This window comes from Nannospalax galili, unplaced genomic scaffold (assembly GCF_000622305.1).
Source record: "Nannospalax galili isolate Female #2095 unplaced genomic scaffold, S.galili_v1.0 scaffold371, whole genome shotgun sequence".
NCBI classification, from domain to species: Eukaryota; Metazoa; Chordata; class Mammalia; order Rodentia; family Spalacidae; genus Nannospalax; species Nannospalax galili.
The window spans coordinates 593,407-619,695 of NW_008331606.1; the positions used below are offsets into that span (position 1 = coordinate 593,407).

The following is a 26,289-nucleotide window of genomic DNA, read 5'->3' on the forward strand; positions in this document are numbered from 1 at the left end:
CTTATATCTTGGGTCATCCCTCTCCTTTCACTGAAGTCAATTTCTACACACAGAAATAATCTCATATGTTTAATCTCTCAGTAAGATAGATGTAGTATGACAGTCATTAAATTTTACTTACTAAAATTTGCATCTACAGATACAAAAATTTTAAATTCCAAGATTATTTTAACATTATACAATAGTTTATCGTGTATTTCACTATTTTTAACACCAAAGTCACCATTATCTACGAACTAACAACAGGACTTTCAGGGCTTTCTTCAACCTACGAACAATAAACACAAAAATACTATTTATTGGTCCTACTAAGGAAAATTATTTTTGAAATCTTATCATATATCAATATTCAATTCCAATTGAATGCTTACCTGTTGTTCCTTCCTCCTCCTCCTCCTCCTCCTCCTCCTCCTCCTCCCCCGCCACCTCCTCTTCTTCTTCATTTTTTTTTTCTTTTTTGGTCTTTTAGAGACAGGGTCTCCCTGTAGCCCCAGCTGAACTGGAATTCAACAGAGATCCTGCTGCCTCTGCCTCTCAAGTGCTGGTTTAAAGGCATGTGCTACCATGCCCAGCAGTACGTAGTCTTTGATCAGTGAAATATTACATTTATTGGAATAATATTATTACTGGTATTACTGTTTTTGAAATATTGGAGACTAATTCCTTTCAGTCATGACTCTTTTGAGTGATTCAATAATTTACATTATTAAAAACAATGTCGATGTTGTGCATTTACCAGGAGAGACAAAAGGTAATTTAACTTTAGTGTGAGTAACGAGCTGTTAAATATTATCAATGGACTTTGCTTGATTACTTATGTGAGCATCAATGTAGTCAGACTAGATATTCAGCATGGTAGCTGTATGATTCAATAACAAATGCAATATGAAAAAATAATGAGCAAACTAAAAAGCGGTATAAAATGGTATATATTCTTACCTTCTTTAGCATTAAGTAGAACACATAGTCTATTTTAACACATTATCTTAAAATAGTATAATACACTAATATATATACCTACTATAATTTAGTTGTTTTTACTGACAAAATTGTACTACTAAGCTTCAACAATGTTGTGAAACATCACTGTTGCTATAATGTGAGTTTGACATTCACTTCCTTTCCAAAGTCCCCAACATATACAAAGTCTTTCAATGTAATTACGTTACTTTTTCAACTGATGATAATTAAAATTTTTTAAATAATCTAAAAAATTGTAAAATTACCTTATAACCTATAGTCTTCCGATAATAAAGAATTTCCTTTTCCAGGAGCTCAAATAAGCGTGGTGGGAAAAATTGAAAATCCTGAACATTAGGCTGTTTTGGAGGCCGTGGAGCCTGTGGGGAAAAAATGTGTTACACAAATACATAAATGTTTTCATGAAGTGCATAAAGCAAACTTAAATAACTTCTACTGGTTTTATATATGGGAAAATAAGTACAACAGAACTCATTCATATGTCTGAATGACCGCAGCAAGTACTTAGGGTTATTTTAAAAATTATGATTTGGCAGTAATGTAAGAAAATCTGCATCACAAACCATGTTACAAGAGAATTCCTTTATGCCATATAAGAACTGGCCTTGTACTATTTTACCTTTGGAATCTTTGGCTCGCTGACACGCAAGGCCTCTCTAAAGTAGGCATCCACCGCGTAGTTGGCTTTGCGTTCTCGTTTAGGAGGTTCAATCCATTCCACCATACCAAGCTACACACGACAAGCAAGAACAAGGGGTTTCATTACTCCAAACTGTTTTATCAACATCAAGTGCAGTAGGCTGTGGAAGCGTGACAAAACTAGTTATTAGAAAGGATTAAAACCTGCTTCCACCTCCAAAGTTCTATAGCACTGGCTTGTACACCAAGTCCACGTGCAAAGTTTATTTTTGAAAATAATTTTAAAGATAATTCCTCCTTAGTAATTAAGAAAAATATGCACAATCTATTCAGCATTTTATGCCATTCTGAATAAATAAATAGTACCTATCATAAAAGGAAGAGAAATATTGATTCTGGTAACTTTACAATACAAACTACAGAATAGATCAGAGGGTAAAAAAAAAAAAAGTATCAACATGACAGGCATATATCCTCCCTCAGATCAAGAGAAATGTTCAAACAAAACTTTCTGGAAAGGAAGCTGTGGTGTACTGGGGAAAAGGCACTGGAATCAGAAAGATTTTGTTTAGAATCTGAAATCCGCCATTTCACTGATTGTACAACTTTGAGGAGATCATTTCTGTAAGAATAATAATACCTACCTTGAGAATTAAATGTGACCACAAGAGAGCTTGGGGTCTAGCTCAGTGGTACAGTGCATGATTAGCATGTGCAAGGCCCTGGGTTGGAGCCGCAACACCAAAAAGAGTAACTGAATATCGGAACTCATTAGCTAAACAGCCAAAAGTTAAATGTAAAGTATTATTAAACATGAAAAGTAGTGAGTAAATATTTTGCAGCTTTACACAAGTTATGCCACTATCAGCTAGAAAATACATTTTAATACTCAACAAACAAAACTGACAAAACAAAATTGTAGAGTCTGAGGACCAGTTTCTCTCTCTCTCTCTCTCTCTCTCTCTCTCTCTCTCTCTCTCTCTCGTATTTTTGAAACAGAGTCTCACTAACTGGCCCTTGCTGGCCTGGAACTCCTTATGTAGACCACAGGCTGGCTTCCAACTCACAGAGATCCATCTTATTCTGCCTCCTGAGTACTAGAATTAAAGGCATGTAATACCACACCCAACTTGAAGACTAGTTTTTTTTTTTGTTTTTCCATTTTTCTTATTTCCTCGTGTTTAGGCCAGTGACTGCACAAAATAGGTCATTAGTGGCTTTAAGAAAACATCACTCTACCATTAATGTTCCCACTCTTTGATTTTATCTTAGGGCGGATTTCAACCTTACATCACAGGTAGAGACTGATGACAAAGCTGTAAATAGAGCTCAGTGGTAGAACACTGCTTAGTATGTGCAAGGCCCTCAGGTCAATCACCAGTACCACATAAGGAAAAAAGATAATAAACTGAAAGAGCAAAGAGATCTAAAAGTTCTTACATCTAGAGAAACAAAAAAAAGTCAAGGCATAAGGATGGCGCTCACATAACTGCAAGTTTATCTAATAGAAAAGAACAGATGTTTGTTGATTCCTAAGATTTCAAAACCAATGAATAAAGTTACAAGGAACAGCATCATTATTACAAATAATTGAAAAGTGCTGGGGGGGTTAGCTCACTGGTAGATTATTTCCTAATATACACAAAGACCTGGGTTCAATATCCAGCACCACAAAAGAGATCATATTAACAACTACGTACTAAATAGCTCTGTATTACGTGAAAGTAATTACTCTACCATTAACGTTCCCACTCTTTGATTTGCAAGTTAGGATCAGGAACATGAAGATGAATAAAATAGCTTCTTTATTCAAAGTGTCCATAAATTAAATTAAAACTTTTCTGAGAAATAGACTATAAAACATTGACAGGTACTATCCTGATAAATAGAGGATTCCCAACACTAAAGAATTCAAATACAGGGTGGATAGCTGTTATAGATGCTATAAGTGTTATTTTTATTGTATTTATTTGTGTGTGTGTGTGTGTGTGTGTGTGTGTGTGTTTGCATGTGCATACCACTAAGTATATGTGCAGGTTAGAGGACAACTTTTAGGAGTCAATTCTCCCCTTCCACCATGTGGGTTCCAGGGATCAAAGTCAAGTCATGAGACTTGTTGGCAAGCACTTGTACCAACTAAGCCATCTTTCCTACCCTATTAAGTGAGATTTCTTAATTATAAGAAAGGTTAGAGTAAATGATCTTCAAGGTCTTCTAATTCTAAGGATCTGGGTTCAATCCCAAGTAAAAGAAAGGAGGGAGGGATGGAGGGAGGGAAAGAATAAGGACAGAGAGACACAAATTTGCTTTTTATCCCAAAGGAATTAGCATGAAGCAACAAGGATTTTATAAATAGCTCAGAAGGCAGTGACAGAGGATTCCCAAGAGGAAGCAGACTACCTGAATCCGTGAACAGTGGATTCAACATGTAAGACAGAGAACAATAAAGAAAGACAATTGCTACCAACCTCTGGCCAACATATGGACGGGCACACATGTGCACGCAAACATGCATACACACACACACACACACACGCACACACACACACACACACCACAGACACGCAAAAAGAGATTTTATAAATAATGTGTATTTGATCTTTCTCAATGGGAGTAAAAATTTATACTTGAAAGTAACTTTCTAAAATTAATGTGTTTCGCCACTTAATTTATACTTGTTTGAAAGTATAGATATTCAAATTTGAAATGAGTGTTAAAGGCCAATTCCTGAGCTTTCAGAAACAGAGTAAGCCATGCTGAATTGGCTTGTTTTAGACAAGAGTGTATTAATACTAACTTATCCAAGTTAATTTATTGAGGATTAATGTCAGTGACCATGATTTAATATACCAGGCACAGTAGTAAAACAATAACAGATTCAACAAATCATATGTGAAAAACTACCCCAACACATAATTCCTATGATTTAAGAACAATATGCTTCCAGATTATTCTCTTTATAAATAATATGAAACTTATTTGAGTCTACCTAGAAAATATAAATGTACCAAAATAAAATATAATCTCAAAAATGTGATTTTTATACATTATTGTTAATGTTAGTCATTCAATTATAAAAATCATCATAATCATTAAAATATTTATCTTTTTTTATCTTTTTGAGACAGGGTCTCCCTGTAGTCCCAGCTGACCTGAACTTACTATGTAGACCAGGCTGGCCTTGAGCTCACAGCAATCCGCCTGCCTCTGCCTCCCGAGTGCTGGGACTAAAGGCTTGTGCCACCCCGCCCAGCCATATTTCTATATCTGTAAATTATTAGGTTTGCTAGAAATAAGAGGCACAGGGAAACTTAATATATCACACATACACAAGTACGGTAGTAAGACTAATCTTACTCTAAAAATATAAATGGGGCAAGCAAGGTAGTTCAGTAGTTCAGTATGTGCTTTGCATGAGAGACTCCAGGGTTATAACCCCAGTACTGCAAACAAAAGAAGTTCCAATGATATTTAGATTCTATTAATATTTTTTCACTTTATAAAACTCTCCTAGTACCAATAATCCCATAGGAATAATTGCAAAATAAATAAAATTCATATCATATAATTAGATCTAAAAACATATTAGGAAGGCAATTTCCACCCTGTGCAAAAAGGCCATCACCCCCATCTAAGCAAGATAAAGCATAATGCAGTTTCTGTTAAGATTACCAATAAAAAAACAGACAAAATACAAGTCAAGAAACAAAACCTATCAAAGGCAAATGACATCAAGAAAGCATTACCAGCACAGTAGCTTTGATGTGACCTAAAGTAGTTCAGCTCTTTTTTCAGAGATGTAAAATCAAGATGTAAAAATGAGTTTTATTCTAATAAAACATAATTTCTATCAGTTAAATATACAGGTTTTCTGGAACCAGTTGAGCAATAAAATAATAATAGAATTGCATTATAACTCAAAAATAACATGAGTCTATAAAGATATAAATATATGAGTACATAAATAATGAAAGAGGGCAGCTCTTTCTTACAGAAAAATCCCAAGTAACAAAGATAGATGGAATGAGTAAAATACAAAATTGCCCTCAGGCACACACTATCGTTAAGTCCACCAGAAGAAACTAAGATCAGTGAGTAAAAATTTTAAAGCATCCCTCCCAAGATATTTATCAATTACAAAAGGAAACTGCTAAATTCACTGAGGAGAAACTCAGCAGATACCATCCCCATCTAGCAAGTAAACAAAGTTAACATCGCCCATAAAAAGATACAATGACATCACATATGCCCAGGACACAACATCCCTTCTGTGGTATTCTTGCCAAAAATACATAATCTCAGTTAAATCATGAAAACCTGTCTGACAAACACAAAGTGAGAGACTGTGGGAGTGTTCATAAAATGGGCATAATGTGGACTAATGACTTTTAATTAATGCCAGCAAAACCATGTGCTCTTGTGACTTGGCCACCTGATCCTGTTTCTTAGGAACTTCAATTTGGTATTCCACCCAGAAAGATAATGAATGAATGTGGGTATGCTTGAGAATTAACATATCAGAGTGCTAAAATCAAGCGCACCCATTTCCATAGCACACCGTGGAGATTGGGAAGGACATGTGACCTTGGGTAAGTAAGATATTCTACAACTAGGGATGTAAAGGCCATCTGGATGGTTCGTTACGATTATGGTGAAGCCAAGCTTGTACTTCTCCAACTGAAGCTGGAGAAAACATTTGAATAAAATCATGGGTGGGACCAGGCTCAAAGACACAGGTCCAGGGACAGAGTTCCAGCAAAAGAGTTCCACCAGCACACTTCCAGGAGACAGATGGTTTAAAGACATATCTAGAGTAACAAGTGTCCTCTGAGTTCGGGCCCACTCTTGAAAACTAAATTTAGAAGTTAAGCTATTTGTCTGGGTAATTACAATGCTGACACAGCAATGCCACAAGAGATAAATTACAAATAGCTGATGAATATTTTGAATACTTTTCAAACATGGCAAGGTCATAAAAGTCAAGCAGAAATGGGGGAACTGTCACAGACAAAAAGAGACAAAAGATTTACACAGCAACAAAAATAAAACACGGGCTTAGAGAATGAGAATCAAGTTACAGAGTAAGGAAAAAATATTTGAGAAAGACATCTGCTTAAAGGACCATTATCTAAAATGCAACAAGTATTCAAATATCAATAATAAGAAAATAACTCAAATGAAAAATGGGCAAAAGACCTAAAAAAATCAAAAAAGATACATTCAACATGTCATCAAGAAATTGCAAATTAAGGGGCTGGAGAGATGCTCAGGAATTAAGAGCACTCACTGCTCTTGCAGAATACTCGAGTTCAATTTTCAGCACCCTCATGGTGGCTAACAAATGCCTGTAACTCCAGTTCCAAGGGATCCAATGCCCTTTTCTGACCTCCACATGCATTGCATACATTGAGACAATACACTCGTACACATAAAATAAATAAAATGTTTTTAAAAGAAATTGCAAAGCAACATAATGAGAAATCACTACACACCTATTAGAAATGTAAACATCCAAAGTACTAACAGTATCAAATGCTAGCAAAGATGTTGACTAGCATGAGCTTTCATTCAGTGCTGTGGGAATATAAAATGGCACAGCCTTTTTGGAAGAAGCTTTGATAGTTTCTTATGTATCTAAATATGCTGTTATCATCAGACTCAACAAGCAAGCCTTGGTATTCCCAAAGGACCTGAAAACTAATGCTCTTAAAACAACCCACTTAAGCATTTGTAGAGCAACTTTATTCATAACTACTAAAATCTGGAAATAACCAAATTATCTTTCAGCAGGTGAACAGATAAACAAACAGCAGTACCAACAGATCCTCAGTGGGGTTTCTTGCCTATCTCCCTCATCCATACTGGGTTTTTCGCTGGCTTGGACTTGCACAGACCTTGAACATGCTGTCACAAGCACTGTGGGTTCATATGCGCAACTACACTGTGCTGTCCAGACAACACTTCTTTCTTGTAGGTATGATGGCTGGTAGGTTGATCAGACTCCAAGGGATGGATCCACACCCAAGAGCGTTTGGAGAACACAAATTAGCCTCAATAGGCCTTTAAATCAATAAATAATAATAAAGGACATGAAGTAGGGCAGGAGGTAGGAGGATGAAGTGGAGATGGGGGTGCCTGAATATTTTCAAAATACATTGTATGAAATTCTCAAACAAAATATTTAAAAATAATAATAAAATAAATAGTGTAATCAGAAAAAGGAATTTCTCTCAGTGCTGAGAAATGATCTATTTACCCATGAAAAAAGATATAGAAAGCCTAAATGCACATCACTACATGAAGGAAGTCAACCTGAAAAGAATTAATACAACTATATGACATTCTCAAAAATGTGAAACTGTGGAATCAGTAAAAAAGAGTAATTATTGCAGGGAGCCAAGAGACAAAGAGGGAGGGATGAGTAGCACACAAAAGAGTCTTGGTGCAGTGAAACTAATGGCAGATGTCTATGCATTTGTTAAAACCCATAGAATACGCCACACTAAGAGAGAACCCTGTTACAAATGATGGGCTTTGGATAACAAGGACGTGTTAATGTGGGTTCGTGATTGGAACACATGTACCACTTTAGTGTAAGATGCTAATAGTACAAAAAAAGCATATGTGTTAGAGACAAGGTCTCTGTTTTTTTCCACTCAATTTTGCTGGAAATGCAAAATTTCTCTTAAAAAGTAATGTAGAATCCTAGACTGAGTCCCCTAGAAGAGGAAAAGAACATTAAGGGGAAAAACTGACAGTAATGTCTTAAATTCAACAATTAACACATACATGGTTAACATCAGTAGAAGATTAGAGGAGATACATAAACTCTGCAGTATTTTTGCAACTGTTCTATAAAACTAAAGTCGTTTCAAAATAAAAGGCTTTCAAAATTACAGCCTTAATTTCAATTTAAGCACACAAAACTTTCACTTCTTCAACAATAATGTCTATGTAGTATGTCACATGACATTCTTTTTCACATATAACAAAGCCCTTGTGACAACTAAATGCTAATAATGACATTATTCCTCATATTTAGTAAATGCTGTGATGGTTAATCTCAATTTTCAGCTTGATGTGATTTAGAATCACCTGGGAGACAGGCCTCTAGCTTGATCACAATAACTGAGGTGGGAAGACCCATCTACAGTGACCACTGTGGATGGCACCATTCCCTGGGCTAAGATCCTGGACTGTATAGAAAAAGGGGTGGATGAAAATGGAGAAAGAGGGTGGCAAGATGGTTCAGTGGGTAAAAGTGCATGCCTCCAAGCTTGAGAATCTGAAACAAATCCCAGGGACTCCCACACGATGGGAGGAAAGAACTGACTCCTGCAAATTATTCTATGACTTATACAGAAAGAAGAGAGAGAGACAAAGAGACAGAGACAGAGAGAATTTAAAATTTTTGTTTAGGGGCTGGAGAGATGGCTCAGTGGTTAAGAACACTGACTGTTCTTGCAGAAGACCTGGGTTTAAATCCCAGCACCCACATGGCAGCTAACAACTGTCCAAAATTCCAGTTCCAGGAGATCCTAGAGTCTCTCCTGTCTTATTTTTATTTGTGTGTATGAGTGTTTTGCCTGCATGTATGTAAGTGCACCTATGTCATGCAATGCCCTTGAAGCTCAGAAGAGGGCACTGGATTCCCCTGTACTTGGAGTTACAGATGGTAGTTTGCTGCCATGTGGGTACTATGAATTGAACTTGGGTCCTCTGTAAGAGCAGCCAGTGTTCTTAACCACTGAACTATTTCTCCAGTCCCCAAAGAGAGTTGTTACATGAAATCTTTTGACCTTCATCTAATTTCAGCCTATAGCAGAGTGGTATATCAAATAAGAAGCAGTGTCATTTTATACTTGTTACAGGGACAAATGAAAATTTGACAGTCTAATGGCTGCAAGTATAAAATTACCTTCTGTTTTTCTCTATAATCTTCTCCTTCAAACTTGTACAAACTCTGCTCAAGATCCATTCTAAAATTTCTTAGAGAAGACTCTCCCATTTTCTGCATGCGTTCATTCATCTCCGCCGTCTAAAGTTGAATAATATATTGACATGAGAAAATTGTTGCTGCATTACTTGCAAAAATGTGAACTTTCTGCTTTTCTAGAAGCCAGGTTTGGCATGAAATATCTGTTCTGCTACAATACAAGGTAAGAAAGCAGTGCTATCATCAAACTTGAAAATAAATGAAACTTCTCCTGGGTTGCTTATGACTCAGTGATAGAACACTTAAAATATGCAAGGCCCTACATTCTATCTCCAACACTACCAAAAAACTCAAATATTAATTCATCCAATTTTAATTTAAGAAAATTAAATGGTTCATTCCCATGTATTTTCACTTGTGCCTCTTAAAAAGACATTTATCACCAAAGATGTAGCCACATCATAATTTCCACTCTACAAGTTTAATGAGAGATTTAAAACATATTTTGCATATTAATATAAAACATAGTAACACAAGGCTGTTCAAAATGCATATATGATGGCTAACCCAAAAATATTTTGACAATGAGACTGAACTAATTGGCAAGATACATATTTGCTAGGATTTGGATAGTTTTTATCAAAGTCTCATGTACTGCAAGTTTGGTCCCCAATGTAATGATGCTAAAATCATGGGGCTTAAAGAGATGGTGATTATGTCTTTAAAAGAGATTAAGGATTTTCTCTCCAGAGAAAGTTAGGTCTCATAGGAGTGTACTCTAGCTCTTGTGGGACTGGATTAATTACCATGACTGTGGGTTGTTTTATAAATCCAGGTTGGCTGACTTTCTCTGCTTGCTCTCTTGCTTCCTCTCTCTCATACAAACATGCTTCCACCATATGATGCCCTCACCAGAAGCCAATCTCAGCACCATGCTCTTGGACTTCCAAAAGTTTGAGCCAAATGAATCTCTTTTCCCTCTAAAGTAGTTAGCTCTGAGTATTTTGTTATGATAAGATAAAATGAACCAAGACAACTCCAAACGTCTTAAAAAGCACCATGGGCATAGTATCAGCAAAATCCATACCATGAGTAAGTTAAAAAGCAAACAACCCACCTTCTTCACAAAATAAATTAAGGGGAACTATATAAATGGATGGGAAATATATAAACAACGTATCAAACAGGGGCAATGTGCAGACCTTATATGCACTTATTTTTTAAAGAAAAATGTTTAAGTATAAGTAGTTATGAAACACTTGGAAACTTGAGTAGTTACTAGATATTCGATGTATTAAAAATTTCGAGGTGGAGCCAAGTGAGAACGTTATAATAATCATGTTTTTGAAAGAGGTCTTATATCCTATAAGTACATAATGAAATATTTGCAGGTGAAATTATATATCCAAGATTTATTTCAAAGTAATCAAGGGAGAAATTCATTAGGGATGTGATGGGTGATAAGCACAATGGAAACTCATTGTACCATTCTCTCTCTACCTTTGCTTATGTTGAGATGAACCATATTTGAGTAAAACAAACATTAAGTACAAAACTACAATATTGTGAAACCACTTACAACTCATCATTTCTTGCAATGTTTACAAAACGTTTTCAATTAATACACCGTACCAGTAACCCTAATCCAGCGGCAAAGAATCTCAAAATGTAGTCCTTATATATGTGATTAAAGCAAGAAGAACTGGGTTTTCAACTAAAGTGCTTTCAAGAAGTTATATGCTCATTTAATATTAAATGCTGGTGCTTGGTAGTTCTGACAAAAAAATTAAAAATCCTAACCTCTACCTGCAAAGAGTTTGCAAGTTCTTAGAGAGAATGTAAGATATTTGAAATATGTAGTTTAATACAATGCAAATACAAGTATGCTGAGATGTATGGATTTTAAACAGTCCATCTTGATTAACAAAATGCCATTTTGAACTAACCTTCTTTTCCCCTCTTTCCAGAATAGTTGTAATGTCTTCATCTGTCAGTTCACTTTCTTTACAAGCAAAAACATGGGTGGCTCCATGGCGTATCATTTGTAACATTTCCTCTTTAGCCAGTTTATTAGATTGTTGATCAATGAGTCTTCCTAATAATAACAATTAAAATTGTATATATTCAATTATACTTCAAAGAAAGCACAGTATAATGGTTCTAATCAGACACTTTGGCATAAAACCATATGTAAAGCAGTTTTATCAGAAACATCATTGAACTTTAATGCTATTTGTTTAATGAGCCACCCTGCAAGCTTTTCTTCTATCAATTTTTCTATTTTACTATGAATTTCCTCCTGAAAACTTTAGTCAAACTGAGAGAGTTTTATTCCATGCTCCAATTTTAATTTTCAGATAAAAATTCTCTATATGGATAGGATGCTCTGGTACATGTTTAAAAATTATAAAACCAGATCTGTATCTGGTAAATAATATCAGGTACTCCAAAAGTCATGTCATTGCCATTCAACTATAAACTAGTGAGGTTTACTTCACATACTGAAGGCACAGGTTTTAATTAGGAAGACTTCTGGCCAGGCACTGGTGTAGCGCTCCTTTAATCCCAGCACTCAGGAGGCAGAGGAAGATCTCTGTGAGAGTGAGGCCAGCCTGGAGTACATAGTGAGTTCCAGACCAGCTGGGGCTACAAGGAAAAAGAGTAGAACAACAAAAAAACCAAGCAATTAATTAGGATTTCAAATATTTTTTAAAAGATTATTCTAAGTTGTCAAATTTTCGTCAACCTTTATTCAAACTAATCTTTGAAGAAAACTAAATGTGTTTTTGAAAAAAAAAAGACTCTGGAGATATGACTTAGTGGTTAAAAGCACTGGCTGCTCTTGCAGAGGACCAGGGTTCAGTTCCCAGTACCCACATAGTGACTAACAGTCTCTGACTCCAGAGGGGATCTGATGCCCTCTTTTGGCCCAAAACCACTCATACATAAATTTAAAATAAATAAATTTTTAAAATATCTAATGAAGTTTATACATATAAATACCTTGCTGTATAACAATTGAATCAAGTCTCAGTTTTATCTCAGCTCTCTCTACAATCCTCTCTTCAACAGTGTTGTCAGTAATAAGACGGAATACCCGTACTGGCTTCTTCTGACCAATGCGATGTGCTCGATCCTAACAGAAAGAGTCCAACTGTAAGACTTTGGACATTCTGGACAAGACATGGAAGCATATACTATAAATATCAGAAAATAAAATTATGTCTTCAATCTTGCTAAACTTGCCAGTTCTGAAAGGGGGGTGATGGTTAAGAATATCCAAAAACTTCTGGGAACAAAGAAGTCTAAAAGCATACTGTGCCACTAGTGGGAAACTTCCAGAAGGTCATAAGGCAAAGTCCCTTTAAGATGAAGACAAGAGGACACTAAAGCTTCTGGAGTGAGTTATTAAGTAACTTTAAGCCACTAAACACAAACATCTCCAAGACTAGCAGGGAGTTTTATAAGTAACAAATTAGTTAGCAAGGGCTGCTATGGTGATAAAGTTTGCTTTATCTCCTCATCAAACTGTGTTTTCCTGCTTACCAAGGCAATTCTGGGATACATAAAGGTTTGTAAATATTAATGAGATTTTTAATAACTTTATTATAGTAGAATTGCTCCAATGGTTTAGAGTTGGCAAAGGTGGCAGGTGGTAGCTTCGGGCAACATCTAAACATGTAGGGAGAGTGTTTTTTTTAAATGTAGAAACTAACAGAGCAAATAGGAACAGAAAGGAGGTGAGGAGAATCAAAGAAGCAAGGTTAAAACAGTCCTTGTACTAAATATAAAGACACTGTAGGCCAGCAACCAAGTTTTCAATAAAGCGCATTCAAAGAGAATTCAATATCCTATGATTATTAAAAAATTTAAACTTCAACCAATAAGTCCTGAATGACCAAATGTGTACTCTTAACAACTTTAAGGAAATGAAGTATTATCCCCATTTGGTTTTTCAGTTGAGTAACCCTTTAACTTACTGGGGCTTCCACCTACTGAGCTCTATCAACCAGGTCACACAATACCACAATAAAGTAGTAATAATTATACCAAAGCATATTGATGCTAAAATGTCATGGTGGTCAGTATCCTTTAGTTGTCTATTATAAAAAGACTGACTTGTAAATTATTAGCATATGTCTTTCCTTTACTTCCCCAAAGACAATCTCAGAAGTAAGAATGTATCCCATTACTACTTGATAATTTTGAATATTAGCACATTTCTTTCATTTATGACATATTTATCTGGAATGAGAATCACATTGAAAGAAGCTGTAGCAGTAGCTCAAAAAAAGTAAGAGAAATGGCTTCTCTCAAAAGAAAAAATTACAAATTTGTTTTCAGGGCTGGGAAGACACCTCAGTGGGTAAAGTGCTTACTACACATGCATGAGGACCTGAGTTTGGATCCCCAAAAGCCTGCATGGTGGTGCACACCTGTAACCCCAACACTGGACGATAGAGACAAGTGGATTCTTGAGGCTCACTGGCCAGGCAGTCTAGCCAAAATGGCCAGCTCATTGAGAGATCCTGTCTCCATAGTGAGATAGATGGAGGTGATGGCGGACGCCTTTAGTACCCAGCACTCACGGAGACCAACCAGTCTGCTCTACATAGCAAGTTTCAGGCCAGAAGGGGCTTCAGGGAGACCCTGTCTCAAAAATACCAAAAAAAGTTAGATGGTAAAGCAATTGAGGAACACATCCCCATGCCAATCTCTGGCTCCCAATGTACCCACTCAGGAAAGCATGCACAAATGTGTGCACTCCCCCACCAAACACACAGGCATACACCATACACAGAGAGCAAGAGCACACACATACACACATACACACACACACACACACACACACACACACACACACGCACACACAGAAATGGAGTGAAAGTGAGAAATACACACACTGTTTTCAAATGGCTTCTTTAAGTAACATGTCTTCCTAAAATCCATTTATACCTTCTGTTCCCAATTATTTCATTACAAAAGTTAAAATCTGACCTTTTCCAATTTCAGTACTAAAGATTTTAATATGTGTACTTGGTAAACAAAATAATGGGACTGATTTTTAATCCTCATAAAAACAAATTCAGGGGGCTGGAGAGATGGCTCGGTAGTTAAGAACATTGGTTGTTCTTGCAGAAGACCTGGGTTTGAATCCCAGCACCCACATGGAAGCTAACAACTGTCTGTAACTTCAGTCCCAGGTGATCCGACAGCCTCTTCTGTCCTCTGTAGGAATTGCACTACACTGGTGCACTTACCTACATGCAGGCAATATATGCATACACATAAAATAAAAATAATAAATAAAATATTAAAAAAAATTCAGGGCTTCTCTTCAATCCTCAAGAATAGGAAACACCTGGCATTTCTATTTCATGATAAAAGCCAAAAATTATATATGAATGTTACACATAGATCTGTAGTATGTCTGTTAGTTTTCATTTCTTTGATTTGTTTTTGTAATTAAGTCAGAAGCTTTTAACTCAGGATAGTCTACTTCAACTTCTACAAAATCACCCCAAAATTGTTACCCTTTAATTATTAGTACCTTTGTGCTTTGTAAATAACAATGGTATTTTGAGCTGTGATAATTTACTGATATCATTAAGCATTACTTACCATAGCTTGTAGATCAACCTGTGGATTCCAGTCTGAATCATATAGGATAACCACGTCAGCACTTGCCAAGTTAATTCCGAGACCTCCAGCCCTGGTACTCAGCATAAAGATGAATTTGCTACTATTAGGAGCATTAAAGGCCTCTATTGCTTCCTTTTTTAATTAGCAAAGAAATATAAAGAGAAAAACTGTATTATATTATCGAATCTTAAGAAATAAAGTTAGCATGCATACAGAAAATATTTTATACATTACATAATATTCCTCATAAACATACTTTGAAATATTCTTCCATACTAAAAACTATTTTTCTATATACTGTACTGTGTAAATAGCTGTAGAAAACATGCTTCTAGAAATGAAGTTTGCAATCTTTAAAACCTTGTAGACAAATGTACAATAATCATATAGACAAATTCAACTAAGCAGATGATAATTAATTGGTATTCTTTTTAAACAATAATAGTAAAACTGTCTTAACTGAAACATCTGGAGGTGAAATGGCAGAAGTCTCAATTTCATTCTCTAATGACTGATAAACAAGGTAAGGCTAAGATTAATCAAGAGAGAGAAAAGCTGAGAAATGTAAATGAGAGTAAGATGACTTCTAGGAATATAATGACAAGAGAAAATGGGTAGATATAAAGAAAATCAGAAACACAAATCCAGGGATGTTTAGTAAAGAATCTTTAAAAGTAACGTGATGTTACTATCCGCTGTATGAATTAGGAAACCACTAAGACTCCCATAGAAAAATGAGCCCCCAAAGTGAACAAACAACTCAAACTCACAGAACAAACACAGATGTGTAAAAATAGAAGAATGACATTCAATCTCACTAGCAATCAAATAGATGCAAATTAAAACAATGTAATGACATTTTGAGGATTAAAAAAATGGTAATACTCAATGTTGATGAGGGAGCAGTAGGACGAACACTCTCATACATTGCTGCTGGGAGTGTAAATTGGAACAACCTTTCTGGAAAGCAATTTGGCAATATGCATCAAGAGCCTTAATAATGTTCATACCCTTTGACCCAGTAATTCCACTTCCAGGAATTTATCCTAAGGAAATAATCAGAAATGTGCACAAGATTTATGTATAAGAACTTTCACTGTAGCGTTATTTATAACAGTGAAAAACTGGCAGTAACCTAAATGATCAACAGTAAGGGGATACATTGTTTTGAGAACATCCTTAAGATTAAATATTTCTCTAAAACTACTTTTACATTGATTATTTTTACTGACAAAGTACCATACAAAGCTGAGTAAAAAGTATCAGGATACTGAACTTTATATATAATGTATGTATGTGTATATATATATATCAATTACTTATATATTATACACTGGATTAACACCGGACGGAAATGCTTGATTTCCCAAAATTCCTTCAGCACTCATGTATTACTTATATAACCACAAAATGCAAGGAGTTAATTTTGTAAGTAATAGACAGGCAAAGTCAAAGTTTCAGGCAGATAAGGTGACTCCCACTACCACAGTCAGTACAACATGTGACTGTGGTAGTACCAAAAGCCATATGGTATGATGAGAGGCACCCTGTCATAAAAGACATAGCAAAAACCTAGGGATGAAGAATAACTCAACCATGTATTACATCTATAATCGAGATCAAGCATTTAATTACCTCGCTCAGACATAGTTTCACCTGGAGTAGTTTACATCAGTACTCTACCCAAGGTGCTGGTAGAAATCAACTGAAACTTGGAAGTTTTCTAGCTTATAGCAGCTGCTTGACAAATGTTAGCACCTTTCCCACTAAAAGTGAGGAGGTCAATTAAGTCAGAGGTTGACCAGAGGCCTAGCTAGCTGAATGTGTTTATAGTAGAAGGGAACATTTAAGAAAAATGAGGGGAAAAAGTTCTCCACAGTTGGCACACAGAGTAAGGAATCAACCACATTTATTCCTTTTTTTATAGGAAAAGAGATGAAATGATTGCACGGACAGTAACATAATGGGAAAGCAGGACATCTCCCAGAAAAAGAATGGCTCTGATTATGCTATATTTAAATTTATATTTATATTTGATGCATGTAATTCAAAGTTTTAAATGGAGAACATTATTTGAAGTTTTTAAAAACCAGAAGAATTGGAACATACATAGAGAGCACAGCGATAGGCCAGAGGTGCCAACTGGCAATTTGAGGTTGGCCAATACCTCCTATTCTGCCTCAGTGTCCTCTTCACTCTAGCAAGAAGGGACAGTTGTCTTGAACAATACTACAGGTGCTACGCTTAGTATAGATTCTGATGGTTTCTCAGTACAAAGTCACCAGAAGTTCCAAGTAACCATGTCAGAGAGTTTCAGAACTCTAAGGCAGGGAATAATGTAACCTTTGAAACATTCTCAGAAGTGTAGTTATCACAGTTTCCTTTCAGCAGGTGGCAGAATATCCTTAATCTAAAGATGATCTGTGTGCTGTTGGAAACACTATTCTATGCTAGAGCAAGGCTTCAATAAGGACATTCATGCTCAAGAGACAGAAAGCTTTGTCAAAAGAAGGAACTGCATACAGAGGGGCATAGGCTGAGAGTCCTTACAACCTGAGAAGTTGCCCTAAAACAGAGCTATGAAGTCCTGTGTGCAATTTCATGGCATGCAGCATATACTGCACTATGCAGCTTAAAACTGTGTTTGTACCTATTAAATCCACTGATCTTCACAACATCATCAGGACAAAATGAAGCATGTGTATTAATTTTATCTTTATGATACTATTAAAGATACTGAGGCTCAGAGCATTAAATGGCTTGCATACACCAGAAAATGGTGGCGTTAGTACTAAGGTTTTCTAAAACCAGGTTTAAGTATATTTTCCACTGTACCATCAAATCATGTGGAGATTTTCTTTGCCCAGAGCATGAGTATTAACTTAAAACATAAGTCAATGACAGAGCCCTGAAGGATAACAGAAAAGAGGATAAAAATTAGCAAAGTCTTCCAACAACGTGATTTAATGGATTGAGAATGCATTAGACCCATGACATTTGTGGTGAATAATCTACAGACTTACAAAATTTTTCAGATTTGAAAATGATACTGCGTGCTAGGTAGGGGTACTGACTCATTCCTACATACCAACAATTTAGTCTTCTAAGATCCAAAATTCCTAAGTACCTACACTTATTTTGACATATTTAATTTTTACAAAAGCTCTAGGCAACCAAGAATATTCCCAAAATGTTAGGGTTACTCATAACCTAGCAAATTTTCCATGATTAAGCTCCACAAATAGCAAGGGTCCACTGTGAGAGGCAAATTAAGAAAAGGATGCACAATCAGAAGTCAGCTATAAGTTGAGAAACAGTCAACAGCATAGAGCAATGGTTAAAAGAAATGAGGATGAATCAAATAGTATTCTTTAGATAAACGGGTCTTTGAAGACCTCGAGATGATTAGGAAAGAATCAGTGGAATGGAAGCTAAAGAGGTAAGAAAGACAACGGTGACAGTGAGAAAGGCAGTGCCTCTTAGCAGAACAGGCCAAAGCTCAAACAACCTAGTCACGAAAAGCATTATGTAACTAAGCTCTGATTTGTGAGGTTTTGCTTTATTTTCTTGTCCTTACCTCTCGTTCTTCATGTGGGGTTTGTCCATCCAGTCTGCAATATTCATAACCACGCCACATACAATAATCTTCCAAAATGTCTAGCAAGCGGGTCATCTGGCTAAAAATGAGAACCCTTGAACCTGAAAGATTTCACCAGAAAATCAAATTACACGATTTGCCTGAGGAATGAAAATGCACATTAATTGTGTACAATTGATACATGTCAATAATTTTTAGCTAACTTGAAAGTCACAAAAACAAAATTATGGCATCACACAAAATATAAATACAGAGCACATGAACACTCCACTACACACAGGCAAACACACACACACACACACACACACACACACACACACACACACACGCATGCATGCATCATCCAAAAATGCTACTCAAATTATGTATTTGCTAAACTGCAGTTTGTGTTAGAACTTCAAAAATTCTCCACACATTCTGGAATGACTTAAAGTCTGCCTTTTTTATTCTGAGGGCCTGTAATGTTCCATATTATTTCTCACTGGATGACTACTACTGCAATTGATCCCAAGTACTATCCTATTTCTATGCTCTCGTTCCCAGTAGATTTTCCCCAAACTGCTTTCAAAGTTATCTTAACATACAGCTCTGATCATGTTACTCTCCATCAACAAATCTCTGAATCCTCTGCTTTGTAAATAAGTCTGAATTCTTTAAAGTTTAGTTTTAAAGACCTTCCATTGTTTGGCACCGCCCATCCTTATCAAATTCACCAACTGCTACTCTGCCTCAAATACCATAAGCTTTCCCCTACGATGTTCCCTTCTTTCACACCTGTTTCACTACCCTAGAAAAACATTCCCCTTCCCTTCCCAGAGCCTCACTCCTATCTACATTCCCATGAGCTCACCTCAGACAGCATCACTGTGAAGACATTCCCAACTCCCAGTCTCTCAGCATACCATAGCACTTAGCAACATGATTTGAAACTCCTCACTACACTGTGAGCTTCTCCAAGGCAAACCCAATGTCTTATTCATCTTTGTATACCTAACCTGTAGGACAATTCCTGGCAAACAGTAAGCACTCAACAATGTCTGCTAATCAAGTGGATGAATACGGACCATTATATTCACATACAAAACATTATTGTGAATGTATTCCACGTGAGTTTAAAAAAATCTTCACTCACCCTGTTCTTTGATTCTGGCCAACAGTTTGTCCAGAGCTACCATTTTACCGCTATTACTGACAATATGTTCATCTGTGGTATAAGGTGGACCAGGCTCAGCACCATCGAACAGATAGGGATGATTACAACATTTTCGAAGCTGCATCAGAATATTTAAGAGTCGCATCTTGTCCATCTTGCCAGAAGAGTTTAGAACATCAATATCTTTCATCAGGATTTTTGTATACCTAAAATGTTAAACTATAATTAATCAATTTTAAGAACAGTTAATGTCATAAAGAAATGTTCCATTGGCAATATGATTAGATTCCTAAATAGGAATAAACTAGATAAACAAAGATTTGATTTCAAGTCTGAAGGTGTCACTTAATGATAAAGTACATGCCTAATGCACAGTGCCCTGAATTAAAACCCAAAAACCAATGAAAAATTTGATTCCAAAGACAACATGATCTGCAAAACTAAGAAACTAAAGATTTGAACATTTTAACTTGTATGTTACTTACTTGTGTGAGATATGTTGTTTATGGGTCTGTATACCCTTGCTTTATCCAGTACTAGAAATTACCATCAGCAAATAATTATTCAGATAATTGTATCTGACAATTTTCCATTAAGAACAATATTTGCTTAATGTTTACATCCAATTTTTATTTGTTTGAGCTATATTCATAGATGAGCTAAAAGCAATCTCAAGCAGGGCATGGTGGCGTACGCTTGTAGTCCCCGAACTTGGGAGGCAGAGGCAGGTGGATCTCTGTGAGTTCAAGGCCAGCCTGTACATAGTGAGTTCCAGGACAGCTGGGGCTACAGGGAGAACCTGTTTCAAAAAGACCAAAAAAAAAAGCAATCTCAATTTCTTTTTATTTTTAATTACATTTTAATTTTATTTATTGTGTTTGTACATGTATGCATGTATGTGTGTGGGTGTACACATACCACAGCACATATGTGGATGCCAGAGGACAATTCATAAGTGTCAAATCTCTTCTACCTTGTGGGTCCTGGGAATGAACACAGATGATCAGGTTTGGCAGCAGGTGCTTTACCCACTGAACCATCTCACCATGTGTATGTGTGTGCAGTGTTTATGCATGTATGTATGTGTGGGGGCACACACATATGAGTGGGTGCTGGTGGAAACCAAAAGTTTACATCTGTGTCAAAAGTCTTCCTCAGTTGCTCTCTATCTTATATCCTGAGGCAGAATCTCTCACTTGAACCCAGGACTCACTAATTAGGCTAATCTAACTGGTAAGCTTGCTCTTGGGATAAGTGTCTCTGTCGCCGGAGCACTGAGATAACAGATGATCCACCAAGCTCCCCCAGCATTTACCTGGTTCCCAGGGATCAGAACTTGCATAGTAAGTGCTTTGCCAAATGAGCCATCCCCCTAGCTACCGAAATTTTCCTTATCTCTTTTTTTCTTTTCTTTTCTTTTTTTTTTTTTTTTTTTTTTTTTAGCTTTTCGAGACAAAAATCTCACTGTAGCCCCTGCTGGTCTAAAACTCACTACATAGACCAGGCTGACTTTTGTCTCACAGAGATCCACCTGCATCTGCCTCCTGAGAGCTGGGACTAAAGGTGTATGTCACGCACACCTGGCTAATTTCAATTTCTTATATTTGTTCTGTCTTTACAGGTCATTTTGTTTTCTGATTCTGTAAACAGGTAAATATGTATACACCTGCCCAACAACAGTTCTTAATTATTATAATAGCCAACTTGTACTGAGTGTACCAGGTATTAGGTCAAGAGTTTTTTATGAATCACCCTACTAAATCTTCACAACTCTGAAGTATATAAAAGTAATTTCCATACTTTACAGAAAGAACCTGGGTCAAGTAAGAAAAGTTAAACAACTTGCTCACGGCCATATCTAGAAGCAAATTCAGTTTTGGTATTATATCTCATTCCAAGGAATATACTCCTTTTTGATATTTTATTTATTATTTTTATTTTATGTGTATGCATGTATGTCTGCCTGTAGGTAAGTATACCTGTGTTATGCCATGTCTGCAGAGGACAGAAGAGACTGTCAGATCCCCTGGAATTGGAGTTACAGACAGTTGTTAGCTGCCATGTGGGTGCTGGGATTCGAACCCAGGTCTTCTGCAAGAACAGTCAAGTGTTCTTAACCGCTGTGCTACCTCTCCAGCCCCATATACTCCTTTTTTAAAAAAATATTTATTATCTTTTAATTTATGTGTATGAGTGTATGGCCTGCATGTATGTAAGTTCATCCATGTCATAAAATGCCCACAGAAGTCAGGAGAGGGCATTGAAATTCCCCTAGCACTAAAATTAGAGACAGTTGTTAGTCTCCATGTGCATGCTTGGAATCAAAACCGGGTCCCTCTGCAAGAACAGCCAGTGCTCTTAACCACTGAGCCATCTCTCTGGCCCCATACTCCTTTTTTTGAGACACAATATAACTCTATGGCCCAGGGTAGCCTCAAAATACAATCGTCCTACTTCAGCCTCTTGATTGCTGAGACTACACACATGTATCTCCTTGCCCAACTCCAAGGAATAAACTCCTAACAGCTACCCTATACTAGCTTGTACTGCAAAGAAATCATTATATATTTTATACATGATCTAATTTATTTATGTAAGCATCATTTTGTTTTTCCCAGCGTCATTGCTGCACTGCTAACATGCTCTATTTATGATTCATGTGACCTCCCTTGTCGATTACTGACTTGCTTGTATCTATCAAAAATTATACCTTCTATTTTTGTACTATCCACAGTTGCCCCATCATCATTATTATGATTAGTACCACTTTTATTGAAAAGGGAAAGAGTAACAAATGTACCAGTGACATAATTCCGTTTAATAGTGATGCTACCCTTATAAGCTAAGTAGGATTATCCGTAATTTATAGAAAGGAAAAAATATAAAGCTTGCTCAAGCTAAATAGATATGAAGAGGCAATGTGTGGGATTCAAATATAGATCTATAGATTCCAGTGTCTCTACTCTTTCCAAAAGTTAAATAAAATGCATTAATTTTTGAGCAAAATATTTGAACAATGTAACTTGCCATAACATGCAATTTTTGAGTGAAGTCATAATTAAACAACTGCAAAGTTTATTTTTTTATAAATTCTTCAACACAAATAAATGTTAATGGAAATAAAATAGCTCACCATTCTCGTTGCATTTTACTGAGTCCCAAGTAAATCTTTATTTCCTTTTTAGGAGGCAGACTCTTCTCTACATCAGTTTTTATACGGCGTAACAAAAATGGTTTTAAAACCTAAAAAGCAATGTTTTTTATACAAAGCATATAAAGCATATAAAGCACTATGAAATACAAATTATGTATTTCATTAGTACTCGAATGTAAATCTCCCTAATGCACAATCTAACAAATATCAACAAAACCAGCTGCCAAATTTATTAGCAAATAACTACCAAGAAAATCAGAATGGAGGCCGGGGTATGGGTCAGAAAAAAAAAAAAGTGAGTGTTCAGCATTCACAAGACTATGCTCAATTTCAAGCACCCCAAAATATGGGGGAGGAAAATTAAGCATTCATGATTTATTTTATTTTCTTTCTTATTTTTATTTTATGTGTATGAGTGTATTGTCTACATGTGTGTAATGCAATGCTGGTGGAGGTCAGAAGAGGGTATGAGATCCCCTGGAACTGGAGTTAGTTACAGACGGTTGTTAGCCTCCATGTGGGTGCTGGGACTCGAACTCAGGTCCTCTGCAAAAGCATCAGTGCTCTTAACCACTGAGCCATGTCTCTAGCCCCAAGCATTCATGATTTGACATGACAAAATACATTAAAAATTAGGAGAAGAAGACTATGGACTATTGAATAGACAGTAAAAGACTCTTGTTTTAAATGTTGCTGTTAATACAGGGTTTTTTTAACTAAGGAAATCTGAAATAAGAGTTTCAGTAGAAGTTCCTCCAAAATAAAATTAAAATGCAGGTAATTTCAAACAACTAAATAAGTGAATGAGGAGAAAATGATTTGGTGTTAAGAAAGATATGGATAAAGAGAGTTAAAAGATAATTAGTGAATACCCAGAACACAGATTTCATCACAAGAAAATAATGGTGTTCCAATCTAGAGTACCTGCCTACAGTGTGCCAGACTGCACCATTAATTTTATAGGTAGTATTTAATCCTTATAATATGTCTTTAATGAGAATATGGTTGCTTCAATTTTAGTAATTTCACCAGTCACTTTGCTAAAAAGTAGAAAAAGCAGAATTAAAAACCCAAACTAAGTTACTAAGAACCTGGGCAAGTTCTTTAATTTGTTTCAAAAATATTTATGGTATGCATATTTAGGGTAGTTTGCATTGAGGATATTGATATCTATTTCCCAAGACTGCTATGGACGTTTGTGGTAGTTCATGTATAGAGTCTACTCATGGTAGACATTCAGTAAACTCTAGCTATAACTATTAGAGATCTAGAAGAGATAAGAAGGCTTGATTTCTGTATTGAGCATCTTAAACTTATTGAGAGAGTTTATTGGGCAATTAAGATGCCTCTAAGAATTAAGATGCCTGTAAGACATTTAGGCAAAAAGATTCAGAAGATAGTGGAAAATTAAAGTACAACATTCTCCACTTGTCCCAGTTGAGATATGTTCCAAGACCCCTAAAAATGCCTCAAATGGCAAGTTGTCTAGAATCATCTATATAATGATTTTTTTCCATACATATATAAGATAAATTTAATTTATAAATCAGGCACAATAAGAAATTAACAACAACAATAAAATAGAACAATTATGACTATATATTATAATATAGGTTATGTGAATATGATCGCTTTCAAAATCAGACAGTACTTTGTGAGATATGAGAGAGTGAATAGCCTTCACAGGGGAAGACCACACAGTCATGGAGGAGGACAAAGCAAAAAATTATTGCGGAGAGATGAAGGATATGGGGTTTGCTCACCAAAGTGCTACACCTAAGGCTCATGGAACATAGAACAGGGGCAAATAAGAGGACACTAATGAATCTCTCAGTCCTCAATAATGAAGCTCCCTCATGCAGCAGAGAGCCAGGAACACAAAGGTCACAAATGGCCAAAGCATAGAGATTGAGAGTCTGCTGAATGATGGTCCATGGACAGGACTCCTTTATTAAACTTCACCCACCAAAAGCTCATCATGGAAGAGGGGCCGGAAAGATTTAAGAGCCAGAGAGGAGGTGTGTGACCATATGGAAACAGAGTCTTACAAGCTCCTGAGAACCTGCTCGTATGATTCTATGGCAATGGTGTCAGCACATACAAGCCCCATGCAAACTCAGGCAGACAATAACCCAGCATAGAACTGGGAGAATGAACAGCAGACCCCAATCTTGTCTGAAGAAACATTGGCGACTGATTGCTGCTAGGTGAAGAAGAGCTGATCTTCCTAAAACAAGGGACTCTAGATAGGCTGACTAAACCTCAGTGAATGGACTTGCACTGGGGAATGGATGGGGACACTGACAACACAGTAGGCCTTAACAGGGATGACAGAGTATACGGGCTCTGGTGGGGAGGAGCTATGGGAGGGTGCCAGTGGGGATGGGGAGTATAAAGATGATTAAGATGGTTTGAGGTATTCTGTATGAAATGAAATACACAAAAAGTTCAATTAAAACAAAATTTTTTAAGAAAGAAAAGAAAGGCTAAGAGGGGTAAGCATTGAGACAGAGACAAGAGGCAAACCCACAAGGTCCGATTCTAATGGGTTTGTTTTCTGGATCAATTCCATTCAGTTAAATTCATTATTGACTTTTTTTGACTACTATTACTTACTGCATGAAGTCTTTCCACAAGTTTTTGATCACCAAGGCAATTTTTAGTGTCAAACCAAGAATCAAAGTCCTGTGGAGGAGTGAAAATTCTGTAAGTATGCAAGACTTTTTAATAAACTCAATATTCTATATATTTTATAAAACCAATATTGAAATAACCCACTTTAAAGGTGTTTTCAAAATGTTTTTCTAATGGCCAATATATTTTACTTTTACAATAGGTAAAAATACTACAAAAGTTGGGGCTGGAGAGATGGCTCAGCGGTTAAGAACACTAACTGTTCTTGCAGAAGACCCAGGTTCAAATCCCAGCACCCGCATGGCAGCTAACAACTGTCCATAACTCCAGTTCCAAGGGATCTGACAGTCTCTTCCATCTTCCATGGGCACTGCACAACACAAGTGCACTTATCTACATGCAGGCAATACACACATTCATGTAAAATAAAAATAATAAATAAAATATTTTTAAATACTACAAAAGTTAACAAAATTTAAACCCCAATATAAAGGAACATTATCAACGTTTTTCCTTAGAAAATATAATGCTTCCCCATACCATAATAACAT

General features: G+C 36.2%; 1 protein-coding gene across 12 annotated transcripts in view; it reads right to left on the bottom strand.

Annotated features, from left to right (window-relative positions):
• Positions 1-26,289, bottom strand: part of Smarca1 (SWI/SNF related, matrix associated, actin dependent regulator of chromatin, subfamily a, member 1) — a 90,927-nt gene that overhangs the window by 44,153 nt on the left and 20,485 nt on the right. For 7 of the 12 annotated variants that reach the window (XM_008826700.2, XM_017796518.2, XM_008826699.3 and 4 more), the window contains exons 9-19: positions 25,721-25,789; positions 23,084-23,193; positions 19,930-20,156; positions 18,777-18,898; positions 16,210-16,245; positions 15,179-15,331; positions 12,560-12,692; positions 11,503-11,651; positions 9,539-9,658; positions 1,601-1,711; positions 1,227-1,340 (exon numbers count right to left, since the gene is read on the bottom strand). In XM_008826700.2, coding sequence (XP_008824922.1) covers positions 1,227-1,340; positions 1,601-1,711; positions 9,539-9,658; positions 11,503-11,651; positions 12,560-12,692; positions 15,179-15,331; positions 16,210-16,245; positions 18,777-18,898; positions 19,930-20,156; positions 23,084-23,193; positions 25,721-25,789 — 1,344 coding nt within the window. The remainder of the gene's footprint in view (positions 1-1,226; positions 1,341-1,600; positions 1,712-9,538; positions 9,659-11,502; positions 11,652-12,559; positions 12,693-15,178; positions 15,332-16,209; positions 16,246-18,776; positions 18,899-19,929; positions 20,157-23,083; positions 23,194-25,720; positions 25,790-26,289) is intronic. The other 5 variants (XM_008826703.2, XM_008826701.2, XM_008826704.2 and 2 more) reach the window with 1 other exon arrangement.